We start from the raw sequence: 20,888 nt of genomic DNA, 5'->3' as shown, positions 1-20,888 counted from the left end.
TTGTGGGCAAATTGAAGATGACAACATACTACAACTACGTCTTTAACTGAACTGCGTGTTTATTATGTTCTTTATTTTGACAAAGATTAAGCTTAAACTCACACACTGTATCAGTGTATTAGCTCCCATGTCTAGAAAATTATGAGAAAAAAAATATTGTTTTATTATGAAAAGTTTTAGTAGTATTTATCAGCATTTTTCTTAAAGACATTTTCACGATACACAATGCATATTGCAATATTTCGACAGTGCCAGATTTCAATAACTCTCAGCACAGAGGTTTTTATTCAATATGATGATGATGATGATAATAATAATAATAATAATATATATATATATATATATATATATATATATATATATATATAGTGCTTTTCAAGAACACAAATACGCTTACAATTGTAATAAAACACAGAACACCAGAGGAAAAACACAAAACTATTTCACATGCTGTAGTTTTTTTTTTTTCAAGAAAACATGAAGCTGGTGTTCTTTAAGTAGAGATGATGTTGATGATCTACTCACAAAAGCATTTTGTTAATCACAATAACTAAATTATACAGTGATGAATATAAAATGTCATATTGCCCACCTCTAGTATCTCTGTAAGTACTTCTGCTAATGCTTCTGGACACATCATCCGTGACGTTCCTGGAAGCAGGAAGCCTAATGTGTGTGTGTGTGTGTGCAGGGCTCTGAAAGTAGCGCATAACCAGCATCACCATCACAGATTACAAGTGAAAACTGAGCACTGTGTTATAAAAGGTCTTAGGGGTTTTTAGTGCATCACAATCACCAATTAATGAACTGTGGTTATGTAGTTTGTTGTTTGCTTTTGTGTTTGTTTGTTTGTTTAATCATTAAGTTTGTTTTCAGGGATGTAAAATATTCAAGCATGTTCAGTGACAGTTTTTACCCTGCCTGTCTTTACTTGGGCCCAATCCCATTCCACCTTTTGCCCCCATCACTTAGCCCTACCCCTCTGTTTTGCTCATTCACACCAATGCATAGGGTGTCCCGATTCTTGTTGGGATAGAGGGGGAGGGCGACGTGTTAGGGGCCCATTCCAAACAGAGTGTTATGAGAAATCAATTCACGATCAATACAGTAAACACATTACTTGTGTATCACAAACAGGTTCATCAAATGTTAACAGAGTCCAAAGTCACTAACGTTATGCATGCTAGCTAGTATGTTGCGTAGCTAGGCTAACAACAACAGAACATGTCTGCAGTCTATCCTACATACCATAAACCCGTCCACCAGCATTCCCAGGCACTGAAAACGTCTTTGTTTTCTAATATTTCTCCAATTCCCAGCAGCCAACTGCAAAAGCATGAAATGTTCAGCAAAACTCATCATGTCTGTTTACGAAAAAGCCAACAACGACTACTGATGACGTGTCGGGCTCTTGAAGGGTTGTCCCATTTTGCAGGGGAAGATTTCAGCCACTACCCCTTTGTAACTCAGTTCCAAGGGGCAAGGTGGCACTCAAAAACAAGGGGTAGGGCTAAAAATAAGAAATGGGTTTGGGCCTTGGAGTGCACCCAAATTCTTTCCTCCATTAGTGAAATAAGTGGAGAGCAGGTGCCACAGCCAACAGCCTATCGCAACGAGCAATAACAAATGCAAGAGCAGAGTCAGCAGTGTCCTCAGTGTAGTCTATGTGGGACATGAGAAAATCAGCCCCAAGGAAGCATCTCCAAATCTAACTAGCTTACTAGGTGAATGCCAATTTCATTTTGGGAGAGAAGGGTGTACAACTATAGCTCTGGTTTATCAGCAAAAGACTTTAAGTAATACTTCAGTCCAAACTGTAACCCCACCCTTACCCTTTCTTCAGCTCCATTAATTCTCTCTTAAGTAAAAGTCATCATCATCATCATCATCATCATAATCATCATCAGTATCATTAACAAGCAAAACACACCACTGATGCCAGCAATACCATTAACATCAGTAACATTAGCACTAAAGGGCGTTGGAAAAAATGTGGACAAATCAACAATCAGCAAACTAACAAAAGTAAACAAACTGGAAATCTCCAGTACCCCTCAAAACAAGATGTAATGTGGCGGAAGAAGCAAAGATATTCACAGATAGTCACAGGAAATTCTCATAACTCATCATTTTTTTGTTTTTTCATTATGCTGCTTTACACTGTGCTCCATGAGGAATTGGTAAAGCACATCTTTTATGCTTTTTAAAGTTACTGTTCAGAGGTTATGAGGTTTTCAATATATGGCCCACTGCAATACTGCAATAATAATAATAATAATAATAATAATAATAATAATAATAATAATTCAATAATACTGTGCAACTATTGCTAACGAGGAAGATTTCTATCCAATATCAACAACATTAGCATTTATAAGTCAACTACTTCTTTAATCTGTACAGTCCATCTGTTCAGCAGCTCAGTATTAGTAATCTGTCTTGGCTGATACACAGGCTGAGGTTGTATATCGTGTACAACATCTGAGCACTTAACAAGCAACAGAGGACGCATGAAATAAAACATGTCAGGGTGAGGAACCGTGAAGGCCACCATGTTATGGTCAGCTGTTCATGCCAAGCCAGAGAGATGAATATTAGTTGAGCAGCAGAGGACTGGGAGACAGCAGCCTCTGGACAGAAGCTAGTGCACACAGATAGCCACAGTAACGGCTCTCAGTAGAGAGATAAACAGCTCTTAATGTGCAGCCCTTAATGGTTAAATATGATGAATGAGTGAAAAGACTCACTGAAAAAGTCACATTTGAGTTCTAGCTCGACCTATCATGCACATCAGAAAGCAGATTCATAGTACCATGGCATTAAAGGGCCCATATCACATAAACCTAATTTTTCATTACTTTTTACATAAAAGTATGACATTTGGCATAGTATGTAAACAATACAGGGCAGCCAGTGAGAACAGAGTTCATTTACATATACCACAATTTAAAGGCACAGTAACAAAAACAGCCTGTTTAATTGTAAGGGATAAAGAGAGGTTGCAAAATGAAAATGTACATGTGTTTTCAGTGAACAGGTTTTCTGTTTATTTCTATGTATAGGGAAACTGTTGTCTGTAGTCATCAACTATACGACATAAATATTACAAACAGAGATCAGAAGCATTCCTTTAAGTCAATCATACCTCAATGATATTTGATTACTAAAGTTTGTGCTGTATTTTCTTATTACACTTTTATTTGTACGTCTTATGTAATCTACTGTCACATTACCACTTTGAAGTTAAGGAATTTCTGCTTTTCTTTTGTAATCTGAGGCGCAGCCTCCGGTAAAAGCTAAGATCACATTGTAGTGGGAAAGCCACTGGAATAGGCCGAGGTCAGAATTGACAGATTTTTGCCGAGAACATGAAGCCGGCTGCTTTATTGTTTTCATTTTGGCAGATATGTGCTGCCACTTTATAAGGCGAGTAACGTGAGGCAGGTAAGTGTACTGTTGCTGTGAATGCTGCTCTGTAACAAAATGTTGCAGCACAATTACGCATGACTCATTGTGCTAAATAGCCATTTTATTTTGCCAGTTTATTTTGAATGTAGAACATTTTTTGATTTATGTTATTTAAATAGGCAACTGATTTAAAATAAAAAAAATAAAAATGGCAGTGTGGTCCATTAAAAAGCAAATAATGTTTATATTTCAAGGTTGGCTTGTGGAAAGTGGACCAATAAATAGTACTGGAAAGAATGCTAATAAAAATCATCCAAACAATCAGCCACCGGCTAATCTGGCTATAAAGAAACCAGAATCAGTCACAAAAACGTATGCATAAAAATGCACATTTCAGGTAAAACTAAACTTAAAACATGCAAATCATTTCACTTTTTTAGAAAAGTGATAGAAAGTCTATGTGTAGATTTTTATGTCATTTTAATTATGGCTTAAAACCAAACTGTGAATTTTTTCTCACACTTTCAGGAGAGTGTGAGCAGGAAGGCGTTGCTTATGTGTGTCTGTGAACATTTTGTGATAAAGTCTGTCGGAAATCACTTTTCTCTGCCTCGGCCTTTCTGTCTGAAAGCAATGGCACAGTTCCGTAAGAGCAGATCCAGTTTCAAGAGGATTCAGCTGCAGCTCTCATTCTGCCACGAATCCACACACACGCATCCACAATGCAGCCAGCTCCATATGGTCATCCAAATGGGGAGAGGGAGAGAAAAGCTCATGGATTGATGACTCAGCGCTTCTGAGTCTGAAAGTGATCCATTAGAAATGAAACGGAATGAAACGCAAGGCCTGTTCAAGGCATTCTGCCATGTCTTATAAGCTGCTGTGGAATGAAAGGCAGTTCACTCAAGAAAGTTTTGTCTTTGTTGGGTTTTACTGTGTAACGTGTCTCAGGAACAGCGCTAAGATTCTAGCTAGTCTACTGACGACAGTGACGGGCCTACTCAAAACAGTGCCTCGACAAGCATTCAAAGAGGCCAGGTCAAGTCATTTCAGCAAAAAAAGGGTTCATTATGTCTAACTGTTTTGTGGGGGTCCAGCACTCCCAGATTTCAGGGTAATTTAACTCCAATTACCAAAATAATTTAAAAATAAAAGAACTAAACTTTAGAGTGTAGTAAAGACACAAGTGTGCTTGTTGTAAAGTGGAGTCTGTATCTGTATGCTTTATTTCTATATTTTCAGAATCTGCTATGCACTGTTTAATTTAACCCTGAACTTTCATTACAGCGAGCCAAATTATGTCCCTCACAAACTGTTGGATGGTTGTTGAGTTTATAAACTTTCTAATGTCCCTTGTTTTGATTACGAATTATTCATCAACTGTTATCAACCGTTGGAGTGTTTAAATTTAGAGATGAAGAAATAACCTTTAATTTTACCAGAAAAATATTAATGAACATATTTATTCACCATATTATTCGCCAGATGTAATGATGATGATGATGATGATGATGTAGAAAACACTGCTGAGCTCTTAGAACTGGTATGGTTAGCGTACCTTGGAAGGCTGATTAGGCAAGCTGTTTGTAATGGCGAGGTTTCTCAGTCGGGTACAATAACGATGGACAAAGTTTGTTAGACTGAACAGTAACAGAGTGCTGACACTGCTCAACACGAGGATCAGTACCTAAAATGTGCCTAAAATAAAATACACCTAAAATAACTAATTTGTAAAGACATCAGCCAACTGTGTCCGTTACCAAAGCAAGCAGAGAAGAGAAGCTGAAGTGAGAACGGGTTCAACAAATAACTCGCTCCTTTGAGATGTATAGCCACCAATTTGAACCTCTATTCGGTTGTAGAATCCACCTCTATTTGGTTGTGGAGTCCACCTGTACTCGGTTTTAGAGACCACCTCTATTCGGTTGTAAATCCACCATTTTTCGATTGTAGAATCCACCTCTATCCGGTTTTAGAGTCCACCTCTATTCACTTGTAAAGTACAAAACTTTTTGGTTGTAGAATTCACCTCTATTTGCTTTTAGAGTCCACCTCTATTCCCTCGTAGAATGCACCACTATTCAGTCGTAGAGTCCACCTCTATTCAGCTGTAGTTTGCTGGGCGTGGCTGACACTTTATATACAAACACAAGATCAGATTGTAAATAAACTTCTAATGCTCAGTTCATTTAATATTAAGCACAGCCTTATAGTTTACATAATTTGTTTACTTTTATACGGATTTTGCACTTTTGTTTATATTCTTTATGCTTTATAAACAAAGACTAAAAATGACTTGTGCCAATTATTGCTTAAACAAGCACCGCTGTCATTCTCAAAAAAACAAAGAAATGAAAATAACAGGTTATGTTAGCACTTCTTTTGTAATTCTGTAGCGAAAACATTGTATTGTGACGCAAAAACAATAATATGTATTGTATCATGAAATTTGTGTACATTCCTAAGCCATACGAGTGAAGACTGAATGTCTGCAACTGCCAACAGCTCCACTGAGTTTAAGAAGATACACAAAATATATAAAGAAATGATATAATGGAACCAGGCCTATTCCCCTTACCTTTAAATGACCATATATTCAAGTAAGTTGTGTTAGCTTGCAATACATTCACATATACTTGACCAAACATATTACATAAACGAGATATTTATAGTCAGGATCACTGCAGTTTTCAGCTCACATGCTTCAGGATGTGTCTGTCTGTGACTCGTTTGATAGAAAGTGTTGTTTTCTAGTGTCTCCAGCTTGTCGCAGTCACATCTCTCATCATTCTGTCTGCATCTTGCCTGGGTGTGTGTGTGTGTGTGTGTGAGGCCTGGTGATGCTGAGCAGAACTGATGCAAGGCAAGCAGCCAGCAGCCCTCTGCAGACACACGACTTCCAATGTATTTTGCACAAAACAAAGTTCATACAGCACTGTGTAAAAGTCAGAGACCACCCTGCATTTTTATTCAGCTTCCAGTCACAATTTTTCAGCTTCAGGAAATGCAAGGATATTTTTCTACATCTCCAAGTTCAGTCTTAGACGAACAAATATCCAGTTTTCCTTTTTGCTATTTCCTTTCCTCAGTAACAGCTTCTTGACGGCTACACATCCTTTCAGACCCACAGCACTAAGCAAGAGTGGAGTGTAATTTTCTCCTCTCTCTCAAAGATAAAAGTTTTAAATGTTGTTTATCTAATAGGGGCAGTTGGGGTGGTCTACAAGGACTTGCATGGTTGTTAGGAGTCCAGCTCTGTCTTTACTTTTTATTCATTATTTTCCAATTTTTTTTCTCTTATTTTCCTCTGACTTCCACCTTCCTTATGCAACAGGATGATCTTACATCTCAGAAATATCTCCTGGAAATGAATAACTTGCATTTAATGGTTGTTTTGACTGCAAATTAAACAAACGAACGGTGGTCTTTTGTGCAGTACTGTATGTTTACTACCTGCTCTGAATGTATCTACCAGTGTGTATGATCATCTGTTTGTGTGTGTGTGTGAGAGACCGATCCTGCTCTGTGATCTCCCAAAGACTCTACATCACCACGGATTAGTCTGAAAACCAAGCTTTGCTCTCTGTATTGACTCATGTAGCTATTGATTTTTCAGCATGCGCGCTCCTCCTGTTCCTCCTGCGGGTTTCCGAGCTGATCTAAGATAAGCTTACACAGTCAACTGGTGACTATGCACAGGTTTAGATAGTCTGCACTAGTTTTGGTTGTAATGCCACAGAAATAAATGACACAAAATGATAAACATATATTTAGCTGCCCTCACACTCACCTCCTCTTACATCCAGCTCTTTAATCTTCTTAAAATACACACGCATTCACTATCTTGTTCAACCAAACAGCCTACAGCACAAAAAATAAATCCTTTAACACACACACCAATCCACTTTATAACAACCGGGCTACAGTGTTTCATTTAAAGTTGGCTAGAAAGAGGCAGCTACAAAGTAGCTCACACAGCTGGGATCATGAAGCACAGGCTTAATCAAATCAACGTATACGAGCATTTACAAAGGCCCTTCAGAGACTGACCCAGCTCTCCTCTGTGTGAGAGAGAACCTTCTGGGAATTAATACAGAAAAAAACAAAGAATGGACATGTGGCCACAGAGCTATATACGATTCTATACAAAGAAGCATGATACGTGCAGTTAAGCCTCGGCAATGAATCCACCGGTAAGCCACAAATAAGGGCGGATAACACGACATACAATCAGCGCAAACCACGCTAACGTTATCCCTTTTAGTCACATTTCAAATGAAAATGAAAATGCAGCAGACCCTTGACCATCTCCCTTAGTCTACTTAAGGCATGAAGGAATTATCGGTCTTTCAGTGCTGGCCTTAGTCTCACATGGACACCAGACCAATAAGACCTGGTTGAGAAGCTGCCTGACTCAGTCAACCGCATCAGACAGCGTCGAGGTCTCCTGGCTTTGTCTACACAACAAGCCGTAGCACATACGAAACAACTGACTTGAGATAAATGCTAAAGCTTGCTTCTTCTTTAAGGTGGAATTCATTTCTTATTCCACCTTAAATGGTGCAGCAATTACATTCAAGTGTCTGCTCAGTTGTCAGAATGCTAATAACTCCTGCTGTATTTAAGTTAGACTGGAAAATTTGATAAATAAAAAACAAATGTGACACAACATTCAGCACAGCTTTTACTAGGAAGCAATATTAATGTTTAAATTTGTTTTTACTATTTTGCACAATAAAAATATTTCAGATTTGCATTTTTTGGTTGTTAAAAATGGTTCTTATTCAAGAGTGAAGGGACATAACAATAAGCCACTATCAATGTACAATATATATGTATGTATGTATATATATATATATACAGATTTATATATTTAAATTTTTTAAATATCTTATTAATTACATATATTTATTTACAGATATTTACAGAAACAGTCAGACGTTTTAATTACAGATCATACATCTTTGAGATATTTTCAGTAAAATTCTGTTCTGTCGCATGTCCTTGAATCTTCAATAATCACTTTGAGCAATGCCGATTTGTGTCTTTCATTCACCAGATGAAGTCTCGCCATTCTCTCACTACAGCAGAAACCAGAGTGACCATGAGCAGAGTTAGCCAGCCAGGTATGGCAACAAGTCCTCAGCAGCATGAAATGGGTTAAGTTTTCATAAATCGAATCTAATACAGACCAGAATGAGCTTCTTGTTTTCTTCAGGGTTCAGACCTAAAGGGGAACTCTAGGGAAGTTCCAGAGAAACTTGCTGAGGCAGAATCATTCACACCAGCAGTGATAGAATCCAGATGGCTGAAGCGTTTCATGACTCTAAATGCTACCTCACAGAAAGTTACAACATGAAACAGTATGAATACGCTGCCTGATGTCTGAGACATTGTTCTATGACAGTTCTGATTATATGATTTATATGATTTTGCCCTAATAAGTTTTTTTTTATTACTATATTACCATCAATATTACACATAAAAACAATAGGATGGCAAATAAAATTGCTATATTTGCCTTGTGGACATCATGATCCCTGCTCCTCTTCACTATGATGTAAACTGTGTTTACATCATGGTGACTGAATTGTAATAATAATAACGTTATAATAATTTTCTGATAAACAAATAATAATTATATTATTGAACCATTTATGGCCCTATCGCTAAGCTCCATACACGAAACATTTCACATGACCAAAGATAAAAGTAAGCATGTTCATGCCCAAAGCAAGACACACCAAACACAAAGCTCAGATATCAATACAGCACCCACAAATGTCAGGTTATGAAGATGCGAGTGGCATATGCAGCCGTTTTTTGTTCCTTTGCAAAAGGTCATGCAAAGACACAGAGAAATGTACAGCCAGAAGCAGAAATACAGAACCAAGCAGCGCGCACACACACACACACACACACACACACACACACACACACACACACGCACACACACACACACAGAACTAGATTAGATTACATTTCACTGCAACTGCTACCTTCAGACTCATGACATGTTCTCCAGGCACTGTGATGTGTGAACTTGGCACGACAGCTTTCCATCATCACATATACTCTCTCTCTCTCTCTCTCTTCTGTGTGAACAGGACAATTAAGCTCTAAATAATCAGTCATCTGCTGCCCGCTGGTGACAGCAGCATGTCTACATTGCAGCCACTTAGCTGTCCACTCTAGTAGAAGCTCCTGCCACTCACTCTTTAGCCCCTAATGCACTGAAACAATGGTTTGCTAAAGAAAGAGTTTGGCAAAAACTCATTGACATCATTTTTCCTTATTGGTAAATGTAGTCAGTTAGTCAAGACATGTTTGGTGTCTGAAGTTTGTTACGTTAGTTTTACACAAGAAGTTAACATGTAATGGAAAAAGTTGCTTAAAACTAGAAAAAGTCAAAGTTTTTACAGAGTTCATTCGTTAAGGTTTAAACAAAGCCATTCGGGGTGGTTGGATGTAAAATGTGCTGTTCTAGAGAAACTTACTATTAGAACTGTTTACAGTGGTGGTGATGGGAAACAAGAGGTCCCAATGCTTTTAAAAGCTGCCGTCTGAAAGCTATTACATCAAATGGTTGCGAAAACGTTTGCTGATGCATGAGACACTGATGTTTCATGATAGCTTCTGAAATAGGGTTTTAGGGTTTTTAAAATCAATTCATGGCAGAGAGATAAATGCCAATTAGTCCCCAAAGAAAGCTTTTTGTCAGATTAACCAATATTTAATCATTATCAGCATTACATGTAAAACTCAAAAGATACATGTACAGGTTCGCTGATGGTTTTGGACAGTAAATAAAATGGTTATGTCTGTGTTGTAGACATTCCAACCCCTGGTTTCTGTCACTACCACTGTAAAGAAATCTGACTCAGTTTCTCTACAATGAACCATTTCACATCAAACCACTCTGAATGACTTTGTTTACATCCCAATGAGTGAAATATGCAAAAAAGAAAAAAGAAAAAATGGTGGTATTCTCCTTTACAGGGTTATTCTGATATACAACTAGTGTTTAAACTAGCATGTTCCTGCACCACATTACCCAGCATGCTTTACACAAATACATCACAAAATCCTTGGAATCCCTATGGCCCTGAACTAATCCTGACTAGCCACTGATCTACATAGCCAGCAGTAGTGATACTGCAATCACCTCAAATAGCCACGAAACTTTGTTTGTTAAAGGAACAATTCAGATTTACTTCCACCTTCAAGATACATTATCAGAAAGGGGTTTCCCAGTCTTTAAACCAGGAAATCATGCTTTAGAGACCACTGTGGCGCCACTGTGAGAGACAAGTAGCTATGCATTGATATAATGATGGTTACATTTTTTCATTTTGGCAGTGTCCCGTTAAGTTTCAAACAGACATAAAGGAATGGCTGGCATTTTGGGGTTAGCCTTATCCTAACATGGACACCAAAGCAATTGCCTCCCTTTTGTTTCCATCCATACCGTCTCAGAACTCAGTCAGCTGCATTAGAGAACACTGCAGTTGGGGGCTTGTGCGTTAAACAAGCTGTGGACCAGCATGAATGACTGTAATATTTTCCAAATTCCAGTAATGTCTGGAGGTTGAAGGCATGAGTGTGCTGGACAGATGAGACAAATGATTTCAGAAATTCAACAAAGATGAAGTTGGCCTCTTATTCAAAGTTCCCATTCCACCCTAAATGGTGCAGCGGTTATATTCAAGCACCTCCATTTAAGGTGGAATGGAAAATTAGCTGCCCAATAAGAAGCCAACTTCAGACTTTTAAAAATTTAGACATGAAACAACAGTTAACACCTTTTTGCCAGGCCTAATAGACACATATGTCTGTGTATATATATATATATATATATATATATATATATATATATATGTGTGTGTGTGTGTGTATATATATATATATATATATATATATATACGGACATCAAGAATGACTACTTTTAAGGTTAGAATTATGGAAAACTGAGTAAATTTTCACTGATCAAGTCCTTTAAAAGCAAATCCGAGATCAGTCACAGCGAGGTCTCCTGGGTCAGTCACCGGGAGAGATACACAGCTGAAGCGCTGATGCATGCTGGGCTCGAATTAACACTTCAAAGCTGTCAAGCAAATCTCCACCTCTATCCAGTCAAGCCTCTGATCACTCAGACGTTCTCTGAAATGTACACAGCTAGGCCCGCGTTCTGTGAGAGCATCAGACCAGAGTCGTTTAGGACGTCAGTTTGCACACTGCTCACTGTTGGTCTCCCACATTAGATCAGTCTGATAACTGAATGAAAACTGGACAACAACCTGATGACTGATGGGAGCTTTTTCTCTGCCATTCTTTGATGAGTCATCAACATTTCAGGCACAGGAACTGCTAAGAGTTCATTTCCTGATGCAGTAACCTATCAAAGCATCAAAATACCAGATGAGTCACACAGACTTTCTTTCACTGTGTCACTGAGATCTGAATAAGTGATAAGGGCAAAGGATATTTAGTCATAATTTTGCATAATGTTTCACTAACTCTGGTGGAAACTTGCTACAAACTGCTCAAAAATGATCAGTTGTACCTAAAGAAGTCTCGCATGGTAACCAGCCATCTGTTCCATGATTTGTATCAATGACTTATTTATTTGCAAACTGTCCAGGCTGTTTTCCACCAGTTTGCTTCACACAAGGCCACATGTGATATAATGCAGTGGATAGATGAGCACTTTGTTCTGAAAGTAAGTGGGCATCTTTGGCTATGTTCACACTGCAAACCACATTTTTCTCGTCCGCCATATACTGTCTTTAACTTCTGCACTTTTTTAGACAGTGTTTGCTTGTCATATAAGCTTCTGTGCTCTCCTACAAGAGTTCTGCCGCCATCCTGATGTACGTTTGTTTGGGCTGCAACCACAACAGCACAGCGCAATTTTAACGCATCCGTACAACACAGAAAATAGAGCAGGCTCTGATTAAAAATTTACACAGCATCACAGTCCATCAATTCCAGACTCGCCGTGAAAGACTGCATTAATATATGTGCGCACAGTTTCAAAACCTGACGTGCATTTTTTGTCCGTGGAAATCAGACTCTGTGTAAACAGGCCTTTAATCATGTAGTCAAGGGGTCGGCAACTCTTTTACTGCCCTGTTGTGGCTCCACAGCAGAATTAGATTTTTTGGGCAAAAGTAAAATAATCATCCTTTGCTGTAAAATAAAGCTCTGCTGATGGTTCTAACACAGTTTCAGGAATAAATGGCCTTAAACGTAGCCTATAACTGCTAATTCACCAACTTTTGAACCTGAAGGTTGGCGCACAGACTGCTGGTCAGATAGCAATGCAGACAACAATCTCGCCTAGCTAGTAGCTAACAAAAAATCAATTCATCAAAAAGTATTTAAGATGGACATCGATAATTTGGAGATGAATGGACTTATTTGCGTTTATAATCACTCCTGCTGGTTTCCTGAAATGTTTTATCTGCACCGAGAAACTGCCAAACACTAAAAAGTCAAAAAGCTGAAGTCAGATTCTCATTCGACTTCTCCTGTTCCACCTTAAATGGTGCAGCAGTTACATTCTGGCGCCTCAAGCACTGTTTAAGGTGGAATGGGAAAATTCAAACAAGAAGCTGGTGAATGAGAAGCTGACTTCAGCCTTGTAAAAAGTCAAACATTTCACGAGAAACTATTCTACTTTTGTGGAAAACTTTCCTGCCAGAGATGCGAGAAAAGCTGAGCCAAAGCTTAAAGCAGAGCAAAGTAAGTCTGTAATTCGCACATACTGAGACATATTTACAGCCAAGATGGTAAAATGGACATAAAATGTTGTGGCTTTATTTTAAAGGATTATTTACAGGATCACCTCATTCAATCGGATAGAAATTGTATTCCGAACGGCCTAAATTGGACTAATCGATTCCGACTGAGGTGTTTACATGGACGTATTCTATTCTGATTGGGCTATTAGTCAGATTTTTAATAGATTATTAGGCTGCATGTAAACGTGGCTAATGATGCACTAAATCGATTCAAATTTGTACATCATCTCCACATTAATGAAATATGTTGCATTAACACAACCTTGGCTTTTTTTGACTTACTTTGGTGAATAAACATATTTATATTACAAGTATATACATTATATTTATGTGGAAATGACACACATATGAATCAAGTAAAATTGGATGCAATTACTGTATACATGAGCACTGAAAATAACCTGAAGGTGGTCCTGACCGACTAAATTAAGTTTATTAACAAGGGGATTAGTAGTGAGCCCAATGACGTACTAGTCAACAAAAACAGACAGAGGCTGGTGGTATGAGACCTGTATGTCTACTCTGGTGCAATAGTTCATAAGTACAAGTAGGAGGAATGTAGCGTTTCACATAGCTAAGATGCGCTTTTGAGAGACATGCATGCGAAGACTGTCCTTTAGGGCAGAAGAGTGCAGGGAGGGATGAGTGAGCTCTTTAACTGTGCTCTCTCTGATCACCATCCAGGAACGCCATGAGCTGATAGGAAAGAGCCATTGGGAATGGCCATAAGGGGAGCACATCTAGGAGTTTTTTGGGGTTTTTTTGGTGGAATTAGGCCATACTGTATCTGGTCTGAGTGGTCATGCGACACAGTTCTCCCCACAGCGACACAGAAACACATGATTGAGGTCAGGACTTTTCATACTGAAACTCTCAACATCACACATGTATAAAGACTGAGAAGGTTTCACTGAACAGCAAGCTGGACATCTCACACTTCCTGGACCAGGAAAGACCTCAATAACTAAAAAAGCTGCATTGCTGAGGTGCTTCAAGCCAAAGCATCCAGGAGGATTTCAACTGTACGGTCCCTATAATCAGTCCATACAATATGACCATAAAAATGTACATTACCTTCACTGGAAGATCCAGATAAGTCAATAACTACGTACACCTTCCCCTCGGGCTCCAAGTCTATCTGTAAAATGAATTGAAAAAAAGAGCATTTTAATAATCACAACCACTATTGCATATATAGCACCACAAGCACATTTCGATAAAGCTGTATGCAAAAGTTTGGGCACCCCTGGTCAAATGACATGTTCTGTTAATTTTTTAACCCTTGTGTGGTGTTGATGTTGCTGTTACTCAGTGGTCTGGTGGACCCACCACAACACAGCCATAATAAATTATGTAAAAATACCAGATGTTTAATATATCACAAGTGGCCAGAATAGGGTTCTCCTTTAGCAGTTGTAGCCAGTCAGCAGCCTGTCCATGTTGTCCATCCTCATACACACACATATATACAAACACACACACACACACACTAACAGCAGGCCATGTAGGAGGAGATCAGAGTGAAGGACACAGCACCTCCACACTTTTATTCCCCGCCGGTTCACCCAACACCACATGTGTAATGTAAGTGTGCGGGGGGTGAACAGTGTGAAGTCACTGAAAATGTATTATTTTATATGTTCTTCACAGAAAATGAGCAAAGGCCAAGAAATCTGAGGTTGAAATAATAATAAATCGCATCAATTTTTATTTTGATAAACTTCGAAAATGGGTCCCACAGACCCGAAAACTACACAAGCGTTAAGTGAAAGCAAGTTAACACATCCTCAATGGAGAACAAATATTGTATTTGATGCTTCATTTGTATCCAATATATTAAAAATGTGCTTTAATTGCACACTAAAAAGGTGTGTTAACTTATTTTCACTTTTTTAAAAAAATCAACAAAACATGTGGGGGTTTTCAAATCTTTGCATACGACCGTACACACACATTCTTGCAAATGCCGTTACAAAATCATCCCCTTGTTTACATAACATTCGTTGGCAATAAAAATGTTATGTAAAGTGGGGGATGCCTTGTAACAAGCCAGGTTTTTACGCAAATCCATTTTTTTTTCACAATACTGTAATTCAGTTGGACTAGGAGTATCCTCTGTTACATCTGTCCACTCTTTCTTCATGCAACATCTGACTCTGGCCCTGAAGGAAGGTTGACCTGAGCATGACAGGATGTTCTAGTGCACTCTACTTCAACTACAAACTCTACAACCCAGTCAATCAGCTTCAAGAGGCACCTAGCCAGCATTTTATCCTCCCTGAGAAGAGCATGCAGCAATGCACTGTTTATGGTCTGGTTTAAAGGAGATAAAAATAGATTTACCAGAAATCTTTTAGGTGGAGAAGACACTGCTGTGGTAACCTACTCACTCATAAGCGTTGTCGACTCTTAAACGGTGGTTCAGCGTTTAAAACCATGTGCAATAGAAATGTCAAAGGGCCCGTATACTAGAATTTTCTTATCTTTTAATATTTTCTCTTAGGTCTATTTATGCCATTTGTAGGATTTTATGTAGCAAAAACAGTCATAATACATTTTTACATGGCAATTTTCCGACCTCTACACATGCCTGAGAATTAGGCAGGGTATTTCTGTGTGTCTTTAAGACTGATAAATGTAAATGAACTGTGTTCTGACTGCAGAGTATTGCACTTCATTCAAAAAGCTGTCCAGACTCAAATTCTCCTTATGACTTAACTGTGAATGGACGGGACTAAACTAACTTAGCCTGGATTTGCATTGTTTTTTGTAAATCACAATTCAAAATGGTCTGTTTTTGCAGCTTAGTTTCCATATATTGATGTTGCAAACGTTATTTTAGATACTTAAACAATATTAATACACTATACCACATTTATAACTAAGGAAAATTGAGTTTTCCACAACATGGGCCCTTTAAAGCTATGCAGTGATGTGATGTAATGTGAAGGTTTTACTGGATAAGGACATTTGCTCGTGAAAATAATTCTTTGTATTCATCGTTGGAAATCTTTTTACCCTTTTATATCAGTATATGGAGAGTTTTGAGTCCATTGTTTACAAAAAGTGGTATTTATATGAATATAAGCGAAGTAATATAAGAATAATAACTTTCCTCAGCTTCATAACAACTTAAGTGGCATTGACTAAATGAAAATTAAAGCTATATCAGCTACCTAAGAAGTCACAGTCTACATGTGTGATACTACACAGCAATGAAGCTAATTTTAATTTCTGTGCATACTAACACTACGCTTTACAATCCGTTTCACATTGTAGGGTCTCACACTCTGCTTTGAAATAAAGGAATATTTGCTAATTCAGTGCACTTGGTTGTAAAGATGAACATGATGCTCACTACCCAATTATACAGTATTTATAAAATGTATTTGTATGTTTTTTGTCTGAATACAAGCTCCTCTGTTTTTGTTGTAACGGTAGTTAGATGTAGAGTCACTGTGTCCCTGTCTCAGCATCTCTGATAAAGGTGTCTCATCACTTATTCAACACATAAAAATGGGCGATAGACGGACAGACTCACAGGAGAACACCATCTTTCCCAGACACGAAAAACAACTCAAACTCAAGCTACAGCACTGTGTTTGTTCCTCCTGCGTTATGCGAGTCAGCTCACAGCCTCCTTTCCACTCGTCAACTGACATTGATCAGCCAGATGGCCAAACGACCTGTGGGCTACCTTGATGAAAATGATAAACGATAGCAGGGGAAAAGAAACAAATGTAGGTCAGTGAAACATTATTCCATGCAGCACACATGATGTCGATCATAAGATGGCTGCCCTTAATTGAGTTTCATTTATTAATGGTTCTAAAATCTCTTATATGTGATTAATGTCGGATGGTTGCCTCTATGTGAGGAGTCTAGAATGTCAGATGCACTGCATGTTGTGACGCTTCAATATCTACACTGAGTTGCCGTTTTATTTGATACACTTATCATTAAGGTGCCAATCCAATGCTGCACAATTTATGAGCCTCCCCGCTATTTCTATCCATTAATGGAAAGGGGCAACCAGAAGACCACCACTTTTATTTGGGTGTAGATCATTCTCAGTGCTCCACAGCTCAATAGTGGGGGGGGGGTTGAAACACTTCTAATCTACACTTGGTGTTGGGTATAATGACATGAGCCTAAGGTCATCACGCTCAATGCCAAGTGTCGGCTAGAAGTGTCAGAGTGTCGGATTCTATTGGTCAATGCTTTTCTATGGAGATACATACTGGCGCTGACCCTTTTAGAATGTGATGTACTAATATTAGGCCTACAACAACGTGTCAAAATCTAAGACTTTACAAATCATTTTAATGATAATGACATAAGAAAATAGAGATTTTAAACACTGTTTGTGCCCTTTGCTTTCCATAAAGAGTGTAACTCCCACATCATTTAAGATGGAATGGAAAATTCAGAATTCTAACTTGGCTTGTTCGCTTTCCTGTGCTGGTCTTCACAGACACGTTAAAACAGTTTGAGCAGCAGCAGGGCAACAAAATGAACTCTGTTCTGATTGGCCACTATGTATTAGGCCTCTTTCAAAAAGCAGTCAAGGCGTAAAGACTCATTATAACCCCAGGGTGAATGGGCGGGGCTAAACTGCCGTAGGCTAAAAAAGTGGATAGATGTAAATCAGTTGATTTTTTTTTGTGACATCACGGAAACAATGATTTTAAAACATGCTGTTCTTACAGTTTAGTGTTCATGTACAGACTGTATGGACTGGGGGAGTGAATGTTACATCACAAAACTACTTTCAACACTAATGCATAAGGATGGGTGTATAATAATTATTCAAATGACTGCCAATTTATAGAGAAGGTCAATTTATGACCTTCATGTACAGTGTAACCCCAATAACGCAGCTCAGAGTTCACTTATCAGAAGAGGTGTCTGGACTTTTGGGCTCACAGTGTAGGTGCAGCTAATAAACCGGCGACCCAGTGCAGTCGGGGAAAGGACTCTGGAGGACACACACAGATCCCCTCATCTGTATGTTTTTTTACTGGGGTCTCAGTTGCAGGAGGGTTCTGGCGTGTGTCATCCCTCACGCATACACACACTAAACAGACAACTGTACACACTGTCATCGCAGAGATAAAACATAATGTGTTCAGTGTTCTCCCAGAGCGTCTCTCCTCTCTTTCTCTCCCCACTTCTCTCTCTCTCTCTCTCCGCTGCAGTCTCCTTACTTGCCAAAAGTCTACTCCACGAATATACATCATTTTTTTGTTTGTATCTTTTTTTTTATCTTTTATCTTATAAAGACTCTTCAAATGCAGTACTGGGCAAAAGTCAGAGACCACCCTTAATTTATTTAATTAGTAGTCAAAATGGCCATTAAGTTCAAGTTATTCATTTCTCTGATGAGACTAGATTTAATTTAATTGAGATATTGAAATCACACAAGGGTCCAATACCTGGGAGACCACCAAAACTGTCACTATCAGATAAGCAGCACTTGAAGTTTTCATCTTTGAGAGAAAGGAGAAAATTAAGCTGCACTCGTTTCAAAACTGAAAACATCCACAGGTGTTTCTGTCCATTCTTCCACTGTGAGAAGACAACTCTGCACTGTGGGTCTGAAAGGATGTGTAGCTGTCAAGAAGCTGTTAAGCCGAGAAAAAGAAATAGTCCAAACAAGAGGAACTTTTGCAAATGAAACAAAGAAGCTGTTGGTGTTTTAGAACAACAGTCCACATCTGTCCACCGCAGAGTCCAGACTTCAACATCACTGAACATATTTCGGATTACTTGGATTGTGAGAAGCAGAAAATGAAACCAACTTCTAAGACTGAACTTTGGAGGTGTGGAAAAATATCCCTGCAGATTTCTTTGAAAAATTGAAATCAAGTCTCCTAAAAGAATGTAAGATACAATAAGGTCAAAGAGTGGACACACTAAATACTGAGAATGTGATATTATATTTAGTTAATAAGACTTGATCTCTGACTCTGCACAGTATTGTACACTATAAGGTACATGTACCTATATAAGGCACACAGCTGTAATTTATCCACTTACATGCAACAAAGCTTTATTATAAGCTTCTAACTTAATTTGCCTCCTTCACCATACACACAAATACACACATGCCCCACAACCCCCCACACTTCATCATGAATGATGGCTCCATTAGAAAGATGGGCTTTGTCACTTGTACCTGAACACATGGGGACACTGGAACAAGCGAAAGCGCCTGAATTGAATTAAACCGAGCAATTCAATTTGCCATTGTGTCCACACACACACAGACACACACACACACACACACACGTTCTGTCATTCTATAAATCTATTCACATCAGGTTCAATGAGTAGAGGTTTAACATATGCACACAGTACAGTAGCTATAGTACTAGACGTACTGTAAGAAAGGTTTATATCGCTCATTGTAGCATAGCTTTCACCTCCCCCTGTTGTTATCAGTCTGCCACATGCCACACTTCCATTTGTTCCTGTTATCCACCTCAAACATTGAGCTTCTCCATTGTATTCAGTTATTCCTGCAATACACAGTGCTCAACACATCTCTGGTCGCCACTTTTAGAGTCCCACAATGGCAAAACAAGATACAGCAAACTGGAAAGATAATACAGTCACGGCTGTCACTATCAATTATATCAGGAATTGAGTAATGTACTAATTACTTTGAGAATTAACTGAGCTATCAGCTTTTAAATAACCACATCAGTTTTTTTTACTTCATTGGGCAATAACAAACCTAAAGGAGCCTTCCAATGATAAACTATGAAGCCTTAAAAAAGAGCCTTTAAAAATGTAGAAGGTCCATATCTTACTTATCTTCACTATTTCACTTTTTCTCGCTGAGATTCAGTAATGATGTTATGACGAACTCTCTTTATCCTGTTTTTGTTACTGTGCCTTTAAGAATGATGCATGTACATGAGCTCTGTTCTGATCGGCTGCTATGTATTGAGCTACTTTCAAAAGCAGTCAAGACCTAAACACTCTTTCTAACCTCAGTGTGAATGGGCGGGGCTAAACTGCTGTAGGCTGATAAGGTGGATACAGGTAAATGGGTCTTTTTTTTGTGACATCATAAAAGCAATGAATTTAAAACATGATGTTTTTTGCAGTTTAGTTTTCTCATATATATATATATATATATATATATATATATATAGTGTACGGACTGGGGAGTGAATGTTATAAACCTTTTAACAATGTTTTTATGCTACTTTAAACTACTAAAAAACAAGGAAAATTTGGTGTTCCATGATATGGGTACTTTAAAAAATATAGAAAAATAATACATATAAATACAAATGACTGCCAATTTATAGGTGCATTTAAAGGTGCATTTTATTCATTTTTGTAGTTAATTAATCATGACAGCTCCAATTAGAAAACATTCTATTTAGAGTTTTTCACACATCAGAAAAATACAGTGGGCCTCTGTTCAGTGGACTGTTTTCAGAGAAAGATTTCCAACATTTTTCTCTTTTCTGACAAGACCTGAACCATAAATTTTAAGGTTGTTGAAGGCCTTCCAGAACTTTCAAAACGTTTACAATACTTTCCTGTCAAGGCTCTCCAGAAAGCACAGAAGAGGAAAGCAAAAATACATTGTCATGTTCATGTCCTTACATGATACACGTCCTTCATGTTCAACCTTCCCCATCTACCTCAGGGCAGTGA

At 38.3% G+C, this 20,888-nt stretch overlaps 1 protein-coding gene across 1 annotated transcript in view; it reads right to left on the bottom strand.

Annotated features, from left to right (window-relative positions):
• The window catches only part of prkceb (protein kinase C, epsilon b), a 137,233-nt gene that overhangs the window by 83,478 nt on the left and 32,867 nt on the right, over positions 1-20,888 (bottom strand). The window contains exon 2 of the mRNA XM_036573827.1: positions 14,286-14,349. Coding sequence (XP_036429720.1) covers positions 14,286-14,349 — 64 coding nt within the window. The remainder of the gene's footprint in view (positions 1-14,285; positions 14,350-20,888) is intronic.

Source organism: Colossoma macropomum, unplaced genomic scaffold (genome assembly GCF_904425465.1).
Source record: "Colossoma macropomum unplaced genomic scaffold, Colossoma_macropomum, whole genome shotgun sequence".
NCBI lineage: Eukaryota > Metazoa > Chordata > Actinopteri > Characiformes > Serrasalmidae > Colossoma > Colossoma macropomum.
Note: the sequence above shows the minus strand (reverse complement) of the source record. Positions and strands in the feature narration are given on the sequence as shown.